The 25,102-nt window shown below is 45.8% G+C and overlaps 1 protein-coding gene across 1 annotated transcript; it reads left to right on the forward strand.

Moving 5' to 3' along the window:
- The first annotated feature begins 2,360 nt into the window (after positions 1–2,360).
- LOC147891309 (uncharacterized) lies at positions 2,361–24,640 on the forward strand. The gene is made up of 6 exons (XM_087389916.1): positions 2,361–2,511; positions 2,553–3,366; positions 3,538–3,642; positions 4,830–4,915; positions 24,210–24,284; positions 24,429–24,640. Exons 2-6 carry the CDS (start codon positions 3,169–3,171, stop codon positions 24,493–24,495), a joined length of 531 nt encoding a protein of 176 aa, XP_087246042.1. The 5' UTR covers positions 2,361–2,511; positions 2,553–3,168; the 3' UTR covers positions 24,496–24,640.
- The last annotated feature ends 462 nt before the right edge of the window (positions 24,641–25,102 follow it).

Here is a 25,102-nt window from a genome sequence, read left to right on the forward strand (position 1 = left end):
GTAGTAACTTGCATACATAGATTGTGGGATCTACCTGGCTCCAGATATGCACGGTTGGCTATGATATCATCCAGGCAGCTAGTAGAGGAGGGTCGAACATGGTGCTAGTATGCTCAACTATAGAGATGGTTTGTAGAGCATGAGTTGACAAAGGATGCACTCCCACCCTTTCAATACAGTTTGGATTGTCCTGTCTCGCCATGATTGAAACAAGATCATTAGAGCTGATATTATCAAGTTGGAGACTGAGAGAACCTGGACTAGACCACATGAGCCCTTAAGGAAGAAGATGGCACACTACCAGAGCCATTTTCTTCATTTATCTCCAGATGAACTTATAGCCAGGCTAGCATACAGACACACACCTATCTCACGGGCTACGTAGTATTATTGGCCAAATTCAAACCTCATCACATCAGTTCAAAATAGAGACAGGGAGATACACCCACACAGCCCCTCAGGATCGGATATGTCAGTTATGCCAGCAGGAGGAGGAGACAGAGGAGCATTACATATGTAGATGCACAGTATATTATGAAATCTGAGGAAGATACCACTGTCTATTCAGAAAGGGATTTGGCCCACTCCGTAGGGTGATGGAGTACGAAGATAAAAAATGCTTGGGTTTGTTTTTATCAGAGCTCAAACGACACATAGAGAGACTTTGTTGGGAGACAGACAGCCGAGACCAGCCCCACCTAGGCAAAGTACACTCAGAGACTTCTTCACTGCCAGCCCCTCAACTAGTTTTATGCCCTCCCCGCCATCAGAAACCCCTGGTGCCACCACCACCTTATCACACACAGGCAGATTGCCACACTCTAGTGGTGTGATTTTGGACCGAGCCATCGCCATATCCAGGTCACGGAGGCCCAGGCCCCCAAGACCCTGTGCCCGGCACCCATATCTTCATCGGATCCATGCCATCATTGCCAAACACCGAAAACGTGTGGCACAGAGTTATGAGATCCTAGAGCTGCCCATGATTGGGATTTTTGACATAAGAAGAGTGCAACCTTTTTATTGATTAGCTTTCTGCCTATGCTGATTAATTGGTACTTTTAGTAAATACTTGCTTGGTATTTCATTAGTTTTGGGTCACTTGCAGTCCCTTTGACTGTAAGTACCTTTAGTAGCTCTCAGCCTTCAGCTTATTTATTTTATTGTTCTCTTTGATGAGACAACACTAGCAGATGTATCAACTGTTTTAGTCTCATAGGCCGTTTGGCCTTTTAGAGACGTTAATATCTCTCTCTCTCTCTCTCTCTCTCCCCCCTTTATCTCCTCAAGTCTTCCTCCATACCATTTCCACTGGATTCTTTTTTGTTTACTTTTTTTATCTCGGGGAGGCCTTATGAATGATTGAATATCATTCACCTTGTTATACATGTTGGTCTCTACACAATTCATAGGTACCTCCAAGGTGGGACCTCTTCTATAGGAGACCTTTTGGACAAGAGTCCCTCCACTTTTTGGTGGGACCTCTTGGGACTCTACACAAAGTGGGGGAACCTCATGAGACCCTCCACAAAGTGGGGGGACCTTTTGGGTTTCTACATAAACCTCATGAGTCCCTCCACAAAGGGGGGGGACCTTTTGGATCTTTGCACAAAGTGTTGGAACCTTTTGAGTCCCTCCACAACGTGGGGGGACCTCAAAAAGTGTTGTTCTCTCTAGTTTTAGTATTTCTCTCTCTAGATTCTAATTTTGCAAGTATGATTGGATCTTTTCTAGAGAGGGTTTTGGCTATCCTCATCCTTCAAGGTTCCTTGTACCATCTTTTAGGCTCAAGATATTACAAGTGCAACTTTGCCACTACTCTACACACACAATGATCTCATCTTCGTTGCTCTAGACTATACTTATGTCCCTTGTTGCCCTCGAGTGAACAAGTGGGAATTTGCAAGCACGATGATGATGTCTTTGTTGGTGATGTGGATATCATTTTTAATTTCAATGAATCTAGATTCTCAAGTCTAAGGAGTTCCGCATCTTCAACCCCATGGCTCTATTTTCATAGCATACTTTAATAGATAGTATGATAGCCTTGTGTTTGTTATTTTTTGAATATTCATATGTGCTTGATATGGAACAACATTACAATGCTCAAGGGATGGGTGATAGTAAAGCCATATTCTATGTGTGAGAGGATTAACATAGGTCTAGTCTCTAAATGAATGGAGAATGGAAACCCATATTTATATTTGTGAGAATTTTGTGAGGCTGCCCTTGAATAGCATAACCTTGTTCATGTTGATTGGCATAATGACCATGATGATTTGCTCCAAGTAGTAATTGGTTCTAGGTGGGTTTTAGAACCCCTCCAAGGAGCTTCCTTTTGTGATTTTGAATTGAAGGACATGAGTTTGCAACATTGAGTGCAACAATTCCTTATCCGATAGTGCATATAGTTTGCTTGATTGAACAAAAGGGTTTGTTGCAGGTAGTTTAGCTTGATTTGAGCAAAGAGGCTGTGTGCAGCAGCAGATTGTTGCATTAGTTTAGCAAGATGTTGTGCAGCAGCAGATTGTTAGATTGTGGTGCAGCAGCAGATTGTTAGATTGTTGCAAAGAGGTCGTAGCAGTTGGCTTCATTTGAGCAAGAAGATGTTGTGCAGCAGCAGATTGTCGCAGGTATAGTTTCTTTGATTTGAGCAAGAGGCTGGCTGGTGCAAACAGCTTTGGAAGAATCGTGGAAGAAGCACAAACGTGCTCGGCAATACATGGTTTTGTCAGTCAGAGCATCCTCCTAACGCTGCAAAACATTTCTGAGTTTCTTTGATCTGAGCAAGAGGTTGTGGAGGTAGTTTCTTTGATTTGAGCAAGAGGTTGTGCAGGTAGTTTCTTTGATTTGAGCAAGAGGTTGTGCGGCAGCAGATTGTTGCAGGTCCTTTCTTTGATTTGAAGCAACAGGTTGGCTCAACAGCTCTGGAAGAATCGTGGAGAAGCAAGCACAAACATGCTCGGCAATGCATGTTTTTGTCAGTCAAAGCATCCTCCTCACGCTGCAAAGCATTTCTGCAACGTGAAACATCCATTTCTGCATTCTTATAAACGATTGAAACAAGCCTACGGCGTTCAAATTGGACACCATATCATGGTTCTGTTTCATTCTTAAGCTTGGTTTCTCGTCAGCTCCGCCCATTCATCCACTTCTCATCCCTCCGTAATGGCTCTCTTTCTTTCTTCTTCCTTTCCTTCCACCTTGCCTGCCGCTTCTTCCCTTCAATCCAGAATTTCTGTTGCCGTCTTCCCTAGGTGCCTGCATTTCAGCCGAAAACATTGCATTTCGCTCGCTGCCCGCTTGCCGCAGATTTCTGCGTCTTCTGGCGTCTGGAAGAAAATTGTTGATCCTTCATCGGGTAACGTAAGTTGTCCACAGCATGGCCTCCTCGGTTTCCTTGTAATATCAATGTCTACTTGTCTTACAGTTGATCACCTGCTTCTTTCAGTTCTTCCAATGTAATTTGTGGTGTTACTAAAATAACCTATCATTTGTCTCTGGCCAAGTCATAATCGAGTGTAATACGTTCTGCAGCCATATTATTGGAATACCGATACAAACGAGACTGCTTGGGAGCGTCCCATAGGTTGGAGGATTGAGTCAGAATCCGAAGGAGAAACTGCTGAGCGAGAAACTAAGGTCTGGTTCTGATGTACAATAATTTGGGCTCCTTGTTTTTTAAAAAGCGTTGTACACAGTTTATGTTACATGCGCATCGTGTTCACCGTGATTCTTGCACTCACTGGTCTAGCGATTTGTTGTTGAGGTCCCCTTGCTGCGCATCAAGTGCATTCTTCATCTTTTGCCTTCACATCGGCTCGCTAGCTTTCTCCGGTTCTCGTGTAGCAATATCTCACCTTTTTATTTGCAGTAGGTATCATCAATGCCCTTTCATGTCGGTGGACTTTGGGTGGTCAAAAGGTTCCTTTTGTCACAACTGTCCATAAAGCCACTTTGCCTTGCTTTGAAGTCATTGACAGGATTGTTATACTTTTTTGTGTGATACAGATTATTTCCTTAAAATGCCACTTCTTGGCATGGGAACGCCCATGCTAAAACGTCTGCTGATCTCTTGACCAGCCTGGTGTTGTCCATGGGCTCTAATGGCGTCCCATGAACTTTCATTGCCGTTTCAGAGTGGTAGTTGCATCCCATGAACTTTCATTGCCGTTTCAGAATGGCAGTCGCCTTTGGGCATCTTGTAGCTTCCTCACGTTCGAGTATTGCACAGTGCTTCTTTTTGCAATCCAGTCATGGATTCATCCCATGGACTTGAGCTTCTCGCATAGCAACTGTAAGCTAATCTCTAGGAGAGAAATGTATGCCCTTCTCAGCTTTGAATGTCCATTTAAGGGCTCACGGTTACTGAAGTGTTGTCAAAGATGTTGGCACTTTAATTTATGTTCTTCGTTTTTTATTGCCATCTCTGAAGCATTTTTAAAGCTGGTATTTTTTGGGTTGGCAAAATTTCATGGAACATAGCTGAATGACTGAATAAAGAAACAAGTGCTATTCCAAAACAGAAATATATATGGATCTTCAGCACATCTCTACACTGTTGTCGTTGGATTAAGTCATCACATTGTCTTTAAAAAATTCTAGAGAAGCATCTGGCTGTTAACATCTTACTTACATGACATATTATGTCTCCCGGTGATTTTAGGTTCTGAAATTTCTTAAGTTGCAACATACATGATGCTTGATGTGTACTTGTTGATTATTTTGTTCATAGTGCTTTGATAAATTAGTGAATGACTAGGTTCTCCACATGTTGGGTGTGCCTGTTTTGCATCATGATGTACTATGTTCGTCTTTACATTTTGCAGCTACCATTGGAGGAGCTTACCAGCATTTTATTGGCTGCTGCCTCTGCTGATGCATCTAGATTTGGGGACGTGGCCAATCGATATCGGTAATTCTCTTCCCCGATCATTTCAATGATATTTCTGCTTATTAACAACAGGTTGCCTCAATTTAATTTATGTTTTCTTGAGTCTTGGCAACAAAGTGTATCAGATTGATCTCGAGGCTTCATGCAGTTTAGCATCAATCAGATGCGTTGAGAAGTGATCCAAGCTAAGAGCTGGCAGCTACCTAGATATCAGATCAAATTTCAATCCGAACAAATCCCTGAGTCCCCCATGACAATGTTCATCCAACTGTGGCCTTCAGTCATTTGACTCACATGGAGGCTCAATTTATTTACTTTGAAGCCAGGGAAAAGAGACAGTATGAAACAGAAATAGCCCTCAATGTGGCTAACTCTAACTTATATATAAGGCAGTCCTAGACTAGTCCCTTTCAAAGCCTAAGGCAGAAGTGAGTAATTCAGAACCGAAAGTACTTGCCTAGGCTAGAATATCTGCATTTAGTAGCATGGAGTACAATGCTGAAGTGAACAGGAAGTACCTTTTAGAGTTGGAGAGAGAGAGTCAGGGGCTGGACTTACAACAGTACTTGTGAGGGGCTGCACAAGGACAATCAGGTTAATTCCTTACTGAATTCAGATGGAGTCCAGAGCTCTTATTGTAAGAATTCAATTTGGCATTATAACATGTATTGATCAAAAGCTGAGTACAAATGAAGCAGCCACTCCTTTTATAGGATTTAGGCAGACTGTTTTACAACTTTGTGTATGGGATAATGCTGCCATGTGGCATCTTCCTAGCAGCCTAAAGTACAAAGTACTAACTGCAAAACCAATTAAAAAGCCACAAAACTACCCCTTTTGTTACAGTCCTTCCCACCAAGAAAGAATTTGTCCTCAAATTCTGTGAGGTCACTGTAACACTGGAGAAAAAAAGTGAAGAATAGATGGGGCCGGATCATCTCCATGCAGCAAGATAGTGCCCAAAGCCTCCCAATTACTGCATCAGCTGAGTAGATATGGGTATTGCTTCATAATGCATAAGCGCTTACCACAACTCACTCGATGAAGCTCTCTCGCATACCTTGAGTGAACCAGAAAAGACCAATGTATTACTCTAGGAAGCGAAGAGGAGGGGGCAATCCCTCAACACAAGCTAGGAGGGAACAAAGTGACACGACCCCGCAAGATCTGACCCTATCACTGACCTAGAATCTCGTCGTCAATCCAACAGCGCAGGCACCTCGATCCTCCCGACCACCCCTGAGCACATGGGCTACAGCTCGACTCATCCATAGGCCCGTATGTAACCCAGGCGTCCCATACCACCTGAGCCTGTCCAAAGGACCCTCGAAACAATAAGAACCTTCATATGTCCAAATGGTAACTCGAAGAAACGTCATAACTCACAATCACATCGAGATCAAATTTCAGATAGAAACCCCAAAAGAGAAGTGAGGGGTTTTGTCTAAGTAGCAAAATCCTATCTTATCCATTAACCGTAACTAGGTATTAGACTGTGGTTAGGGGGAAAAACTTCAATGAGGGAAAAGTGCCCCTAACCTACTTATTACAATACATTGACCCCACTGCCTAGAATATGATAATAATTCTAACACCCCCTGTAGTGCCAATGTGGTGTACAAGGTAGTGATCAATCATCAAAAGGAGATAAGTTTAGGGCACTGCGAAATGCCTCAAACTTCTCATGTGGAAGTGCTTTGGTGAAGATGTCTGCAACATTGTCATGTGTTGACACATAGATCATACTGATCTCCCCTGCATGCAACTTCTCTCTGACATAATGATAATGAACCTCAATGTGCTTCGTCCGAGCATGAAACATAGGATTCTTTGCCATTGCTATAGCACTCTGACTATCAGTGAGAATTGGAGAAGGACCCTCCAATAAGAGACGAAGATCAATGAACAAACATTGTAGCCAAACATATTCAACTATCGTTGTGAAAGTTGCCTTGTACTTAGCTTCACATGAGGAAGTAGCCACTGTAGATTGCTTCTTGCTTAGCCAAGAGATGCAAGCTTTGCCAAAAAAGAAACAATTACCACTAGTAGACTGCCTGGTATCATAGTCTCTAGCCCAACCTGAATCACTGTAAGCATGCATCTGCAAGTCATCCCCCCTGGGAAACATCAAGCCATAAGACTTTGTGCCTTGCAAATAACGGAAGATGCGTTTTACAGCCTGCCAATGTGTGTCTTTGGGCTGTGCATATATCTGCTCACTTGAGATACTGCATACTGAATATGGGGCCTAGTATTGCACAAATAGATGAGGCATCCAACAACCTGGTTGCAATGTGTGACATCCACTGATTCACCTGCATCATACATAGTAAGGTTCAGCCCCGGCTCCATGGGAGTGGCTATAGGCTTACAATCATGTATGTTGAACCTATCCAAGAGTTTTTGAACATACTTGGATTGAGACATAACGATGCCATGCTTGTCTTGTATAAACTGGATCCCCAAATAAAAATTTAACAAGCCCAAATCTGTCATGTCAAATTCAGCTTTTAACTCAGCTTTGAAATCTGCAATTATTTCCTCATTTAACCCTGTGAGCAGCATGTCATCTACATAAAGAATGATGACCAAAATATCCCCCCCATCCTTCTTGATGTAGAGGGTGCTTTTCGTGGGACTATTATGTAACCCCTTACTTGCCAGGAATGCATCAATCTTGGCATACCACGCACGTGGGGCTTGTTTCAGCCCATACAAAGCTTTGTTAAGCTTGCAAACTTGAAGTGCATTGCTAGAAAGTTCAAATCCAGGAGGTTGTTTGACATAAACCTCTTCCTGCAAGTCCCATTAAGGAAAGCTATTTTTATGTCCAACTGAGGGACATTCATAACAAAATTTGCAACCATGGCAATAATTGACCTTATGGTGGTCATCCGGGATGTAGGAGCAAAAGTCTCCTCATAATCTATGCCCTTCTTCTGTGCATAGCCTTTGGCAACTAGCCTTGCCTTGTACCTGTCAATGGACCCATTTGGCTTCCGTTTCACTTTGAAAACCCATTTGGTACCAATGGCATGCTTCCATGGTGGCAAATCCACAACATCCTAATTCTGATATTTCTCAATGGACTGCAATTCATTGTGCATGGCATGCATCCAATGCACATTATCCTTTGCTTCTTCAAACGAGTCAGATTCTTCTCCTTCATGAAGAGCCTCAAGCCTACTCTCCCTAAGAGTCTGTAGCAACCAATTTGGGACTGTTTTGGCGGCGTGTATCTCTTGAATCTCTTGCCTGACAACTTCATCCACACCGTGCGGAGGGACAAAATCAGCGTGTGGTTAAATCGGGGCATGTGGATGAGGGGGAGGTTGCTGTAAATTCTGATTTTCAGCATGAGCCTCAGGTGGGGAACCAAATGCTATAGGAAGCATCCCCTCAAAAACATCTTCTGAAGAAGCTGGAATTGTAAATTCAGCATGTGTATGTGCTGAATTTTCTGAAAATATAACATCTCTACTCACAAAATTTTTGCGAGAAGCAGGATTGTAGAGATGATAGCCTTTGCTTTGTGCACTACACCCAACAAAAATGCATTTAAGTGCTTTATCTGATAACTTATGTCGAAACTCCACAGGCACGTGGGCATATGCAACACAACCAAAAACTCTGAAGTGATCGATTGAAGGCTTTCTCCCATGCCATGCCTCATAGGGAGTGATTGTCTTCAAAGCCTTTGTGGGAGCCAGATTCAAAACATAGTTTGCACACATGAGGCCCTCGAGCAAAAACCTTTGAGGCAACTTTTTACTGGTAAGCATGCATCTATCCATCCCCATAAGAGTGCGATTCTTGTGCTCAGTTTTACCATTTTGTTGAGGGGTAAGCCTCATTGTAAGCTGATGCGTGATGCCTTTCTCCTTTAAAAATGTCTCAAACTCATGAGACATATACTCCCTCCCTCTATCTGTGCGAAGTGTTTGCACTTTGAGTTCTGTCTCATTCTCAACCATAGCCACAAAGTGTTTGAAATGCATAAACACTTCTGATTTTGCCTTAAGACCATAGACCCAAGTGTAATTGGTGGAGTCATCTATGAATGTAACATAATAGAGATAACCACCAAAAGCAGGTGTCCTCATGGGACTGTAGACATCACTGTGAATGAGCTGTAATTTACGTGTAGCCCTCATTGCACCATTCTTCTTAAAAGGAAATCTATGCATCTTGCCAAGGATGCAACCCTCACATGCATGAGGAGGAGGTGACTCTAAAGGAGGCAATGCATCAACCATAGCATGCTTCTGAAGTGTCATTAAGCTACCATAGCTCATGTGCCCATATCTGGCATGCCATAACTCCGCATTCTGCATCGCAGCAGTGGGAGTGCTCACTGAAAGTGTAAGATCGAATCTTTTTTCATATATGTCAAGTTGAAAAAGACCCTGATACAAAGTGCTAGACAACATCAAAGCATAGTCATTCTCTTTGTCTCTGACTGCACACTTAGCATCATTGAATATAACTTGAAATCCTCCTCTATTGAGAGAGGACACTGAAAGCAAATTTTTCTTCATACGTGGCACATAGAGAAGACCAAATGTGAGGAATAATGAATCTCTTGACAGAAAGAGAAATCACTGATTGAGCTTGTGCATCCCTAGAATCCCATCTTTTCCGCTCTGCTATGGGAGTCACTGAAGCAGCAGCTTCAATTACTTGTGCTGCATTTTGACCTCTACCCCTGCCTCCAGCTATAGGAGTGACAGGTGTAGCCATTGAATGTGGCCTTGCTTCATCTTTATTGACATAATCCCAAAGATGTCTGCCAACCAAGATGTTGCGAACCATAAAACTCCACAAGGAGTAGTTGGTGCCATCCAACTTATCCTCTTGTGTGAGGACTCCAAACACCTCATTGGGGTTGTTCTAAGCTATTTTTGCCAGATAAACTAAAAAACACATCAAACTGAACGAGTAAAATCCCTTCCTGGGATGCAAAATGCACAACCAAAGTCTGCCAAAAAAATGACAAAAGTTTGCAAATCGACTCACACTAAGTTTAGAACTGCTTGTAAACCTCCCAAATGGTCTTTCAACTGCCAAATTACCTGAAACCCCAAAAAATGCCTAAAATTGCAGTTCGCAACCAAAAGCCCCAAAATTTGGAGTGAAATTGCAAGCGAAAGAGGGCAAGTTGACTGAAAGCCCCAAATTTGCAATTTGTCTGTCAAAGCCCAAATGTGCTCAACACCTGCTACACAGAAATGCCTTCAACCCATAGCCAAACAATGGCTAGATGCACAAAAAATTGCCTGCAACTGGATCGTGCAAGGAGACCTTGTAAGCAACCACCCTGTGAGAGTACCCTGCTCAAAAACCTGCAACAGTCCGTACGGTACGGCTGTATGGACAACTGACGGGAGCTGTACGTCGAAAGTACAGTTGGTTGTACGGAAGCCGTACGAATGTACGGGCGCGCCTACTTGTACGGAGGATGATTGTTGCAAGGCTGCTCACACGTGGAGCTGTACGGAATGCGGGAGCTAGCAGTACAGCAAGGCTGCTCGCACGCGCAGCTGTACGGAACACACAGGATCTGGTATGGAATGCTGCGGGAGCTAGCAGTACAGCAATTCACAGATTGTCGTATGAAATCGGTACAGTTGTATGGGGCTGTACGGAATGAGCTGTACGGCGCTGATGCAGCAGTTGGACGGATGGCGGCGTTGAGGCAGTAGATGTACGGCAACCTGCATGGGCTGGCGATGGAAAAACAGTACAGAATCCTTACAGGTGTACAGATGGCATCAGATCTGCACGGACGGGCAAGAGAGGGAGCAGGAGGTTGAGCTTGCGGGCAATGGGCAGTAGAAGCACGGGCAAGAAGAGCTGGTCCAAGAGCTTATCCTGCTTTGATACCAAATGTGAACAAAATGAGAGCAAGATCAGAAACAAATATAGAAGCAACACTTGATATTTCCGTCCGTCCAGAAACTAGGACAAGATACAATACCAAAAGGTCCTTCTACTACAAGCCTAGCACTTCTAGATCTCTGAGCCTGCGTAGCAAATGTAGACTCTCTGGCTAGAGTGATCCTCTCCACCTTGCTTTCCGGAACCTCAGCCTAGGTGGGCAGCCCTTCTCAACTTAGTCTGCAGCTTCTCTGTACCTCCTTCACCTCCTGGATATAGGCCGAAGGTAGGTCTAGTGCTGCTCCTATCTGTTGGCTGAAGTGCTGCTCCAGATGATGATCTTATGAGGCCAAATGCCTCTCCTTTTATAGGCCCAAGGGGCCCTGAAATGGACCGACCTGGTAGGGCCTCCCAGTCTGCCCCCTCCCAGTCTGTAAACCGACCTGGTTTGGGGGCTGTTCTACAGACCCGCCTGGCCACGTGTCAGCCCGCCATAGGCGCAGGCCTCTGCCCTCCTGCTGGCCCTGTTCCAGCCTTGTTGCAGGCTCCATACAAGGCCCAAAGGCCTTGCTATGCAGGCGCCTTTGGCCAGTGCAGATTCCGCCCTCTGTCAGGCTTCCAGCAGCCCAATAAGCCTCCGTACAGCTCTGTACATTGGGGCCGTACCCTGCTGATATCAGCGCGCCCTTCACAGGGCCCTGTTGCAGGCCGTACGCCTGCCATGAAGCTTTGTCTTGCCAGGCTAGATCTAGGGCTACATGCCCCCGCCATCTTTCCTGCACAAGGTCTTCTTTGTGCTGCACATGTAGCAGCCTAATCATGCCTTGGTCTACCTCCCCCATGCTCTCCTCATTTGGGGGCTTACAGATGGGCAGGTGACCTTTCCAACACTAACACGACCTTGCAAGATCTCTACGCACAGACATCCAGTGGTATGTCAGAAGTTTTAGGCCACAGGATTATGAGTGTGCATACAAGCTTGCTCAGAACTTTGAGCCCAAGCAGGTCAACAGTAAGAAGTCCCAGGATTCCATGCCAGGTGATGGTGGGAATGGGCAGCAGAAGACGAGTTGGATGGCGAAGGACAACAACAAATATGGCAGGTGCTTGGATGCAGTGACACGAGCATTCTATGCCAAAGAGAACGGATGCTTCTGTTGGAGAGGTCACCGCCCCATCTGTAAGCTCCCATATGAGGAGAGCATGGGGGGGGTGAACCTAAGCACAAAAGCGTGGCACCCAGGTGCTAGTGAAGGGACTGGCAGAGGCAGCTCAAGGCGTCTTCATGGCAGGATGCAGTCACGGAAGAAGCGACCTGGATGGCAAGGGTTGCAGGCAGGATCCCGACCTGCAGCAAGTCCTGAACAAGGCGCATTGACAGCAGCAGGAATAGCAGTACTTTGGGGCCTGGATACAAACCTGGCAGGCCAGCACAGCAGGCTGGAACAGGCCTCACATGGAGGCAGACAGTGGCGCAGGGTCAGGCAGCAAAGAGGGGGATTAGAGGCTGGACTGGACCCTATATTTATGGGGCATCTGCCCTTGAAAGATGGGCCAAGGGCCCTTGTAATGAGTGCCCCAAAAGGGCAGCCCACAGTCCCATAAATGGGGAACTGTGGGGTCGGTTTTCATACAGACTGAGTCGGTTTTTTGTACAGACTGAGTCGGTTTTTTGGTACAGGCCTTGGGGCCTATATAAAGAGGCCATTTAGCCTCATTTCAACATCACTTGCAGCAGCAATTCCACCAGCAGAAGGAGCAGCAGCAGGGCTACCTTTGGGCCTACAGTCAGGAGGAGAAAGAAGTACCTTGTGCTGCAGACCTAGCTTGCAGGAGGCTGCCCACCTAGGCTGGTTTCCAGACAGCAAGGTGGAGAGGATCATTCTAGACGGAAAGTCTACTCACGCTCGAGGTGGAGCACGCTGACTCTAGTCTAGAGATAGCCAGCAGATAGGAGAAGGACTTTGTGGTAAGATCAGAGGACCACACCATTGGTGGGACTCTGGATCTGTCTCTCTTGTATTGTGTCCATAGTTGTGGACGGAAATATATTATTTGGTGGTTTCTCTATCTAGTTTGGTTCATTGTCTATTGATGAGTCTGCACACCTATTGAATGCACATAAGTAAAGAAGTTTGTGATTCCACACCCACACCGCATACTGTGTGAGCTCCTGGGCATTATTTCCGCTGCGTGTACCCTCTGTTGGGTATTTTCTAACATGGTATCAGAGCACAAGTAGGAGGCTAACAGGTGTGGGAGCCTGAAGGTAGGGACCTTGCTGAAGGACGACCCTGATTCAGAAGCTCTAGGGAATCGACTTCCACGACTGGAGGATTGTGCCCTTGCGAGAAGGAGGGTGACTCAGGTTCAGTCAGGTGCGTTCAGAGTTCTGGTTTACTGAAATTGAGTTTGGTTGACTTTGCTAAGTGGTATATACAGCAGAGATGTCGACAGCCTCTTCAGCCCTTGCTATCCCTTCCTCCTCCTCCAGTTTTCTCTCTTTCACTATCCCTAACTTTGGAGAGTTTGGGAACCTGGACGGGACTAATTACCCGATCTAGAAAGTGAAGATCCGGAGTCATTTAGTGGCTCGAAAGTTGTGGAAGCTGACCACGGGAGAGGAGTCGAAGCCGGAAGACATGGTGGACAGTAAAGGGAAGGTACTCATGGCAGTAGACAGAGAGGAGCTTGAAGCTTGGGAAGAAAGAGATGCCCATGCCCTGGCAATAATCATAGGGACTACGGCGGACTCTGTTCTTCCGCATATCCAGCTGGCCGAGACGTCAGTAGAGGCGTGGGCCACCCTGAAGGATCTGTACGAGACAGATAATACCTCCCGGATTGTGCTTCTTCAGCATCAACTCTACAATCTTGATATGGAAGAAGGCGATACGGTACATAGCCATTTGACGAAGGTCAAGGTGGTGCAGGATCAGCTGGCAGCAATTGGTCAGAAGACAGACTCATGCCATTTGGCCTTGATGGTACTGAGGAGATTGCCTCAGAGTTTCAAGAGCTTTGTTACGGCTGTGACAGCAGGACAGAGGACCAAACCTCTGACATTTGAGGAGTTGTCCATTACTGCTACAGGAGGAAGCTCGGGAGAAGCTCTACAACGAGGACAAAGACGACAACGCGATGTTGGTGAAGGATTCCGCAGGTAAAGGGAAGGGCAAGCCTAACAGTGGCAAGTCCTATAAAGATGACTCTGACGACGAGGGGACTTCGAAGAGGAAGCACAAGAAGTAGTGTTTCTATTGTGATACACTCGGACATTTTGCAAAGGACTGCAGAAAGAAAAAGGTGGATCTGAAAAACAAACAGGAGTCTGACCCAGATTCAGAGGGTAAGGCCAAAGCTAATGTGGTAATCGAAGAATTGTTCCTGGTGACATCACCGAGTGTTACCGAGGTCAGGTATGTTGATCCCGAAATCACAGTAAGGATGTCTGACATAGAGAGTTGGGTCGAGGAGGAGTCAGATGCCTTTGTGAAGGTGAAGGACAGTATTGAGTGCTTGGTACCTTCCAGGTGTGTAGCTGTTGACACTGACACGAGGGTGGATTCCATGGAAAGCCCTAGGGTCTCATGGTCAGATGGATGCTGGACTTCAGAAGGGGACAGTACAGGATTACACAGGATCTTGGCGGGTGCCTCATTGAGGTACAGGGTTTGCTTTCAGAGCGAACATTCAGGCAGTACAACAGTCTGGTATGTATTTGATATTCTGCATTTGAGTCTTTATAGCATGCTGTGGGGAGATTCTGCTCTTCATTTGTCTCAGGTGATAAGAGATTGGAAGGAATTGGCCTTCTTCGAAGGTAGAAGGGGAAGTATTGGTGCTTCTTCAAATCTCGGACGCAGATTGCTAGAAGGTGGTGGACAAAGAGTACTGAAGCCAGAAGAGTACCTGCTTGAGAACTCAGCAAGTGTTCATGGTCCAGGTTGTCTGGAAATATTCATTGGTTGCAGACCTTGCCAAAGGAAGGACGGGTTGAAACAGACCCTCAGAGCATGGTGCCTGGAAGACTCCAGGTTGTTCACTCATTATGAGGGGGACGACTGGAAGATGGTGACGGCTGGGTTGCTCAAGTTCAGAGGCGGGAATGCGACTAAAGGAGGTGGTACCATCATCAGGCCCTTAAAGTTTGCATGCCTAGAAAGATCAAGTGTAAGTGCATCCACATGTTTACTTTGCTGGTCAACATCTGCATCTTGATTCCTATTAAAGACTTGCTCATCATTGCTTGGCTCATCATCTACCTTTTCACCCATCAGGCCTGCGTTGTTGTCACTGTCAGGTAAGCATTTTCCATCACCCTGCATAGAGGTGTTAGTATGCTGAAGTGCCAGGGCATCATCCTGATCAAAGTTTTGTTCCTGCAAACTGATATAACAGCCCTCTTTTTCTTGCTGTCCATATTTGCTTCCATCATGTGGGCTGCTCTTCTTATCGGAGCGGCTATCTCCAAAAATCCCATTTGTATTTGCAGCTGTAATCGCCTGGAAATAACCAGATTTGTGTTGTGCATACAAAGGCATGTTCAAAAGCTTTGAAGCATGATTAGGCTGTGTACGAGTGAGAGGCATAGGATGGCTGGGCTGCATTGGCTGCGTTACCAGCATTGGCATACGTGCATTCTCCTCAGATGTTGGGTGGCTATTTTTATCGGCCTGCTTAGCCTTTGCCATCACACCTCTTGGCATCATAGCTCCAAAAACAAGTGGCTGCTTTATGGCATTTGTATCTCCACTTTTAGCATGGAATGACCCCAAGAGACTCCGTGGGTCTTTAGAAACCCAGTATAGCTGCTTATGCTTGGGCACTGATGACGACATAAGTGTTGCTTTGCTTGCTAAGTATGTCTTCCTTTTGTTTTTCATAAAAGTTTTTGTTTACCTCTTTTTTCTTCTCTTTCATTTTCTCTTTTACATTCTTTGTAGATTTTTGATCTTTAGAACAACAAGAAATCTAATTTTGTATGATTGGACTTATTCTAGTCTTACAAAGGTATATATGGAATGACCCCACGAATGACAACTCTGTCGGTTTTAACAGCTGAATGTGTAAGGTACAACCACTGTCATATATATTGCGACCTTGAAGAGTGTTTTGTGCTTGCAATGCACTGGCAAAGTGTATTTCAGCTTGAAGACCACCTGAAAGCTGATGCATGATAATCTTATCAATAAGCCCAAACGGAAAAAATACTTGATGGAACACATCCAATGTAATGGGGTACAACACATGATGGATGGTGATCAGAAGGATTCCCTTGGGCTATGAATCTTCCTCCTGTGAAGCTGCCCTAAGCTTCCTGCATACTGCTCAAAGCCCTGCATAAGCTGCCCAAAAGTCGAGGCACGTTGCCCCATGTTCCCTCCAAAGGCATGTGGCTGTCCCATAGTGTGTGACCAAGCTTTGTTGCTGTCCCACTGTGCCAAATGCATGCACATGTGCTCAATTCCTACCTGTCTCAAAGTGCTGGAGAGGCTTGGAAGGTGGGTGAAGAACTTGCCATGCACTAGGCTAGCTCCCTACAGGACAGTTTTAATCTGACAGAGGTGGCTGCCCTCACAAGCGAGTACGAATGCAAGGCAAAGATCTGCTGTAATGAGCACCAGATACAGTGTGTGAAACACTGAAAAGGTTAATGGAGAAGCTCAAGAGGAAGGTTGATGAAGAAGCTTCAAAGCTGAGTCCAGAAGAGCCCAAATGGGGCTGTAAAAGGCCCTAAGAAGGGGCTGTGACGAGTTGTCTTTCTTGCCTCTCTTTTTTTTTTGGGGGCGGGGGGGGGGGGGGGGGGGGGGGGGGAGACCTAAGTCACCTAGGACAGTTAGGACAGTTCTAGCCTAAGACCTTTAGGACTGTCAGGGCACTGTCTTAGATCAACCTAACCCAACCTTTAACCTTAGTTAACCTACACCCAAACTAACTAAACCTAACCTAGCTAACCAAACCTACTAACCTAACCAACCCCAACTAACTAGATCTAACTGACCTACTAATTAAACCTAACCTAACCCAAACCTCTAACGTAGTTAACCTAAACCCCGGCTAACCTGCAGACCTTAGCAATTGCTAAGGTTCTGTAGCCGTGCAACGCTGATGCAAGGCGGTGTCGTCGGCGGAAAAGTCATGGCGAGGGCAAGCACGGTGATTGCGATGGTGACATGGTAACAGCGTGGGTAATTGAAATGGCAGGGTGGGCTTGGCGACAGAGATGGTGCTTGCAGGAGACCCGCGATGGGTTGGCGCCAGGATGTGGCGTGGCATGGATGAGCAGCAGCGAACAACCTTACGGGAGCAACAACAGCAACGACGGGAGCGCACGGACGGTAGCAGATGAAAGGACGGACAGTAGACAAGTCTCTAGCGGACGAATGACAAATGGCCTCACGTGGCTCAGTGGATGGAAGACCCTGACAGGCTCAACGGACGGAACACCGGCAGCAGAAAACCTTCGTTGATTTAGGAGAGCCTGCTAGAAGCTGCATCACGTCCAGGCATTCCATATGCATGTTAAACAAAAAGGGTGACGTCTAGCTTCTTCAACGGTTGTATGATGGCGTCTAGCTTCTTCAACGGCTGTACGATGGTGTTCCTCTGGTCTTGCTGTAGCTATTCAGTGCTGGTCGTCATAGTATTGCTAGCAACTCCAGATATTCATCTTGGAATGAGAAGAAAGGCTTAGAGTCCTAGGAAGGTGCTTTGATACCAATGTAGAGAAGGGGTAAGGGGCAGATTTGGAGATGGGGAGAGAATAGCAGAGGGAAGGGAGGGGAAGAGAGGAGAAGGGGAAGGAGAGAGGAAGAGAGAGAAGGATGAGGGGATAGAGAGATAGAGGGAGAAGAGAGAGTGTGAGCGTAGGCAACAGGTAGTAGGAAGGAGGAGGGAGAGTAGATAGGATTAGATGTCACATCAAAAGGTCCCCAAGTACATGAGAGGATGGTACTTATATAGTACCCCCTTAGCTATTTAGACCCCTCTATCTAGCAAACACCCCCAAATACTAATTATCCTAACCCCACTAACTTGACCCACTTTTGGCCTTCATTACACCTGGCAAAGTGGGATGTCTCAGCCAGAAAGTAGCATACTGCTATATAAAGATCTTGGCTATCTGTATGCCGGATCTGGACCCATAAGAATCTAGAGTGTACATCCCTCCTCTCCACTGAGATGACTCCAAGGAGGGATGATCTGTAAACTACTCCCACTCCTCCGGACCTTCGTACTCCGCTTGTCTACCTCGTCTCGTCTCTAAAGGTTGACTCCCATGTGTAGCCGCTGATGATCGGCAGCGGGCACTTTGGACTTTGATGTGTCTCTGTGTAGAAGACTGTCTCGTCGTGTGTATGACTCTGAGAAGTTTCCTGGATCTAACCATAAGGTACAAATTACAGTTCCAAATGGTACATGATAGGGTCTCGGTATCCTAGGTCTCATAGACCCCGCTCCTCTATGTGGGAGTGCAGGCAAGTGCCCGACGAGGGTCGGGGTCAAGAGTCTACCATCATGAACAACAGCCCATTTCCCCTCCTTGCGGGCCACATCCTACTGTTGCAAGCAAAAGGGCATGTCGTTCCTCAATCTGTAGGGGTGTCAGGTCCTCATCCCATAGCTATATATATTTGGATGGTCCGGTAGGGCCGATGTATGTTGGAGCGCTGCTAGTCTCGCCTGGGTGTCACGGAATCGAATGACAAGTGGCTGCTCCCGATTGACAATGGTGCTGCTCCCCCTAGGGCTGAGCTAGGTGATTAGAGTGATGTCACTGGTGATGGTGATGATGTGGAGACCGATGTGGAGGCTGCTGTGGGGGTCAATGTAGGGGTTGATGTGGAGTCCGGTATGGGGGTTTATGTGGAAGTTGAGGCCGCTTGTGTGGAGGCCTTGGTGGCTTGCTTTGGTGTGGCAGTGCTATCCACCTTTGGCTGCTCCGGTTGCTGCGTTTGTTCATATAGTCAAGTGTGAGTTGTCCCTGTTGTTGCTGTCTCCCTCTATCTTTTGTCATGTTTCTGTTTTTGTGTGTTTTCTTTGCAGGTAGAAAGATGGGGGCTAGACGTGGCCCTCGGAGTAGCTTGAGGGAGAGGCTGAGCGGCAGCTTGATGGAGGAGGGGAGTTGGGCTGTGATGGAGAGGCCATGCTCTTTTTTCCCCTCCCCCCCCCCTTCTTCTCCTCCCTCACAACAGCTTCCCACACTATCGGGGTGGTTGAGCGGGTTCTAGGGTGCCCCCTTGTACTTCAGTGGGGACCTAGCGAGGGCACGGGATCTACCCCCATGGACGATGGCGGGGGCAGAGCCCCTAGTAGTAGGCAGCAGGATGGGCCTCTTGCGGACGTCTCTCTCTCTCTCTCATACTACGACGACATATCCCTTGTCTACCTCAGTGCCCTGTGGTTCGGTGGTCCCATCTTGCTGCTCTTTGATATGTCGTAGTAGCGCCTCTCTATGTCGTCGCATTCCCATTAGGTAGAGCCCAATACAGGCTTGGTCTTGGACGTGCATCAGTTGTGAGAGTGGGCCAAAGCCGTGCCCTTTTTGAAAAAGGCAGTGGTAGCGCCCTCGGATCTCATAGTAGGCTAGGCAGACACATAGAAAATGCTCCTCTGTCTGGATCGTCCCCATCATGCACAACTCACAAGTCTGTTGCTCTTTGGGTATGCGTGCAACTCTCCCTGCCTCGATCCTCAGTTGATGGGACGAGACCCGCATCTGTCCGATGGCAATCCTAAGCGTGTGTGAGACTCCTCTTTCCTCGAGATACTGAGGTGTGATGATGAGCCCATCCTCTGATACTCTCAAGAAATGGTCATAGTAAAGCTGGGTCTTGGTGGGGAAGTCCTGGTCCCCCCCCCCCCCCCAAGTACTAGATGTGTGGAGCTGAAGGAGATCTAACTGTATGATGCGGTTAATCTCATCCGGTGGGATCAACTTGGACAGTGCATCCATGCTATACTGAAACGAGGGAAGTTGGTCCATTTGAATGCCGTGACTAGAAAACCATGCGGTGATGCGTGCATACCATGCTGTGCCGATCCCACTCTCCCCTAGTCGTATGGAAGACTCTAGTGCCAGTCTCGAAAGTCTCTCGCGAGGTAGGTCCCAAACTTTGTGGAGGAATGTCACTGTCTGAAAGATGGCATCAACCTGGAGAGGGGTCATGGCAAACTTTGCTTGTACTATCTGATGGGGGACTGAGGGCTTACTCCGAATCATCCTAGTTGGTCAAATCTCCTCCATTTTGCTGCTGAAAGATCGCTCCCCTAAAAAGGTGCCGCATACATGTTAGTCGGCCTCACTAGAGTGTTGAAAAGCCAATACTTCGTCAGTGGATCTTGGAAGTGCGCCTGGAAGCACTGTTGCTCTATCGGGCCAAAGCACCATGCCCTCGTGTGAGTCGTGCTCTGGCTACATGGGTCATCTTGAAAACTGGCCCTGTGAAAACTGCACCCAAGTATGTGGAGGAATGCACAATCTCCACTGGCTGACTCAGGTATGTAAAGCTATGTCGGTGAAGCACTGTGTAAGAGGTGTTGAAGATCATGACCTTGGTCTTCCCAAGGTTAACCATCAGGTCTCTCTCTTTGCAAAACACCTCTAGGGCATCTAGATGTCTCTGTAGTCCCTCTGCCGAAGATGACAAGAGGATTATGTCATCCACGTTAGTAGAATCTTATCATCAAGTCAGCTAGTGGTGCTTCCTCGCTTCCTAGGCGGTCTATGAAAGATGTGATCGTATCAATGTAGAGCCCGAAGAGAGTCGGTGAGAGAGGGCATCCCTGCTTTACCCCGATCGTGCTCTCAACCCAGTTTGATAGGCCTCTTGAGGTATATGTAGATGCGCGCACGTGCTCGCGCACACACATATTGCATGTTTGCTTAGTATACTAGGCTTTTATCATGACGAGGTTTCCTCTTGCAGAAATATAATTTTTTTTGTTGAACGATAGATTTGCGTGGATATATTTCACTACTTAGTTATTAGAGTAAAAGACCTAGATCTTAAGCAACAAGCTTGAATAATGCGATGGGTAGAGAAACAATCCGTGATCATTCATAAAGAAGCTCAAAGAAATTTGAGACGAGTAGTTACATTTATTGTTGATTGATTCTTCCAAATTCATTTTGACATACTATGCTAAGTGGTTTAAAACAAGGGACATAAGAAGAGAGGGAGAGAGAGAGAGAGAGAGAGAGAGAGATGTATTAACGTCTTCAAGAGGCCTCTCGGGCCTATGAGACAAGGTACAATAAAAAATAGTAACTCATACAAGCCACTATGTGGACGAGGCATTGGGCTTGCTAGGTGAGTGCTATACTAAGAAACTCAAAAAGTTAAGACTAGTAGTCAAAACCATAGTTACGCTGAAACGCGTTTCAGAGCCGAGCTAGGCTTGAAATGCCGTTTCAAGGAAGCCTCTCCATCCTCAAGGTTTTCTAGCCCTCCTTGAGCGCCATTCACTCCTTTGCACTCCTTTCTCTCCTGCAGGCTGCTTCAGCCCTCTATCATCATCTACTCCCCTTCAGCCCTCCTTCAAAGCTCAAACTCCACTCCTTCAGCCCTCTTTCAAACTTCAACCCTCTTTCAACCTTCCTTCAGCCCCCTCTTTCAGCCCTCTTTCAGCCTTCTAAGTTAACTTCTAAGTGACATTGTGGTTATGCACTATATTTTAAGTTACAGGTAATCTGTAGGCTTTAGCATTCTAAATGTGTGTGTTCTCATCTCAAAACCCCGTTTTCTAAAAATCCCCTTTGTTGACGTGGCATTTCCCCGTTTCAGCCCTCCTAGAAATCCGTTTCCGTTTCCCCGTTTCCCCTAACTATGCTCAAAACACAAAAAGTCAAAAGTCTTGAGATGACAAGAGATGTGACCAAGTGTCATCTATGATCCTGGTGCCAGGGCAGCTCTTCGGTCAAGTGCGAAGATATCACGTGGATCCCTTTGTTGGGTCATGCATGGTCTACATAATTTCTATATTGGGTGAGCCATGGATGGATTGGACGTCCATTGTGAGTGATTTGGTTAGCCTCTGCATTGTGCATGGTTTTTGTGTCTCTGGTTCGATAGCTCCGCGTCTTCTCTTCCCACTGATCCACTCTGCTCTCATATCAGCCAGCTCCTCCTCCACTCCACTATGTCTTGGGGCAGACTCAAATGTGTTGAAAATTTTCACATGTTGTGTTTGATCTATCTCTGTCTCCTATGACACTGTCACCTTTTGCTATCTGATCTATCTTAGCAGGGTCTCTCTGTGTCGCTGCATCTGAATCAGATAAAGACCAATGTAGACCTAGTCTTGAAAGTGAATCAGCCGAGAGTGTGGCCCAAAATCGTGCCCCTTTTGAAGGAGATAATGTATTGTCCACAGACCTCATAATAGATTGGGCAAGAACATAAGAAACGATCCTTTGTCTCCACCTCCTCTACTATGCATAATCTATAGATCTGTTGCTCTCTAGGTGTGCCTGTGGCTCTCCTCGCCTCAATCCTCAATTGGTGGGAAGAGACTCGCATCTGTCTAATGGCAATCCTTAGTGCATGTGAGACTTGTTTGCCCTCCAGTATTGGGGTCTGATACTCTATCCTTTGATACTTTCAAAAAGTGGTTGCGAGAGAACTTGATCTTGGTGGGAAACTCCTGCTCTCCCCCCCTAGCCCCCCCTCCCAAAAAAAAAAAAAAAAAAGGTCTATGACGTATGGAGTTGGAGTAGATCCAACTATATGATACGGTTGGTCTCATCTCGTGGGAATAGGGGGGATGGGGCATCCAAGCTGTACTAAAGGGGAGGGAGTCGGTCCTTCTGAATACCTTGACTGCTAAACCATCTGCATATGCGTGTGTACCAATCCGTGCTAACCTTTCTCTCGACTAGTCGTCTAGATGACTTAGTGCCAACCTCGATAGTCTCCAACTAGCAAAGCCCAAACCTTTGTGAGGATATATCATCGTTTGAAAGATGGCATCAATCTAGTATGGTATAATGGCGGGCTCTGCTCTGATGAGGGACTAAAGGCTTGCTCCAAATCATCTAGAGTCCCATAATCACCTTTAGCCTCTCAAATCTTTGCCAATTGGCTGTTGAGAGATCACTCCCCCTAGAAGGGTGCTGCATATATGGCTGGCGGTCTCACTAGTGTAGCCATCCCTTCATCGGGGGGTCTTGGAAGTATGCTTGAAAGCACTATTGCTCTAGCTGGGCCAGAGCTTCCTGCCTTCGTATAAGCCGTGCCATAGTTGCATGAGTCATTGTGAATAGTGGTCCCGTGAAGACTAACCCTAGGCAAGCTTGTGACTGCACAATCCCCATGGACATCCCTCAAGTGAAGGTTTGTCGATGCATTGCTCCTCAGGTGTTGAGAATCATAACCTTGGTTTTACCAAGGTTGACAGTCAAGTCTCTCCTTGCAAAACGCCTCTAGGCCTTTAAAAGTCTTTGTAGGCTTGCTATTGAGGAATATGTGAGGACTACGTCAACCGCGTACAATAGTATTTGTATCATCATATCAACAAGCAAAGATCCCTTACCTCCTAGGCGATCACCCACATGGTGAAGATGTTCAAGTTGCTCCTGAAACAATGCCTTTAATAGGAGGTTAGATACATTCTCCTCTGTCAAACACCGAACAAGCTCCAACACCTGGTTTCATCTTACATATAGTATGACAATCCACCTCAATATACTTCGTGGGATCATGGAGCATTGGGTTGTGTGCAATAGTGATGCAACTCCCATTGTCACAATAGATCACTGCTTGATCATCTTGTGTGTCTCTTGCATACACAAATTGATAGTTGCCTAGAGGTGCCTATCCTTAGAGCTGCTGATGTTAAATTGGCTTTGAAATGAGGAGGTTAGAAATGCAACAAAACCTAGTGGAATCTAGAAGAAATCCACTAGGGCAGCTCTGTAAAGCTCCAAAATTTGGGTTTTGGCCTCGAACTTGGTGCTTCAGCTATCGGAGGGCTGAAAACCCAAAAAAAAAAAGGTCGATCGTCTTCAAATCAGCCATAAAGTTGTCGATTTTGGTAGAGGGATAGTCGCTTGTGCTGGAAAGGTTGGAGGTGCAAGTGCCTTGCCTTGGATAGCTCCCAAATGTAGCGTGCAGCCAAAAACGAAATGGAGGCTGAGGTTCAAGCTTTTTGCGATAGAATGACCTTCTGGGGGTTGGAAGTGAAGGAGAACACGAAGCGGGAGCAAGCTGCATTGAGAACTCTTGTTACATTGATCACTCCCTTGGAGATTAATGTTTCTAACAGATGGGATCCTTTTGATATAATTGATCTTAAGGGCTTTTTATAGGCCTTTTCTTAATTACTAATCACACGTTTTTGAAGATGGGCCTTAAGTATTATAATTGTCAATTAAAGCAATTTCGATATGTCCAAGAAAGTCATTGATTCAGTGGATTCTTTTTTGTTGCAGCCCTCAATGTTTTGAGAATGAATTCTTTGAGCATTTGACACATATCATCAACACTTCAAAGGACAAATCTCAAAGGTTGGCGAAGACCTCTGTTTAATCCACCTCATCTTTTATTTTCCAAGATTTGCATTTGTGCAACAAAGTTCTCCGTTGAAAGTCAGTACATTATTATTTTGGATATGTTTGTTTTGGAGTATAACTTTAACTGTGATGGAACAGGGAAGAAATCGAGAAATTGAGAGCTCGGCTTGCAAATCCCTTGCTAAAAAATCCACCTCCATACTAGATTTAATGGTTTCCATTTCTAAAGGAAGATAATGGGCAAGTTTTGGAGCATGTTTGTAAGACATCGAGTATCTTGGCATGACTAAATTGTTTATTGAAGATTCATGGCTGTTTAGCTATCTTTTGCTAGACTATTTTCCATGTGATTGTATGCCGCATCCTTAAATTGCATGTGCCTCTTTTGCTTCATGTTGATGAGAGAAAGATGACATAATTGGATAAGGCTAGTGCATAAATGTTCTCGTAAATAGTTTGTGTGAAACTAGGTTCAATTATACTTCTAGAGTGTTAACAAGTTGAAAGTTTCAAACAAAATTGTAGTTAAAATAAAGGACACATGTGTCCTCTAGCTTAGCATACTTGGATGCATTTAGCAATTATGAACACATGTTTCTTTTAGCTTACCATGCTTATGCAAATTTAGCAACTATGTGGCTTAGCAACATGCAAGCTTGTCTTAACTCTGTGAGACTATCTAGTTTTTGGGAGCGAGTTTCCTTTTTATTTTATTAAAGATCTAATGACAAAACATTAGTTTATTAGATGGTCGTTAACAAATCCAATCACTGAGTGATTAAAAGTTCAAGTATGATCCATCAAGGACTCAA

The sequence above is a fragment of the Dipteris shenzhenensis genome, chromosome 18 (assembly GCF_047967505.1).
Source record: "Dipteris shenzhenensis isolate YYH24624 ecotype China chromosome 18, Dip_SZ_1.0, whole genome shotgun sequence".
In the NCBI taxonomy this organism is placed as follows: domain Eukaryota; kingdom Viridiplantae; phylum Streptophyta; class Polypodiopsida; order Gleicheniales; family Dipteridaceae; genus Dipteris; species Dipteris shenzhenensis.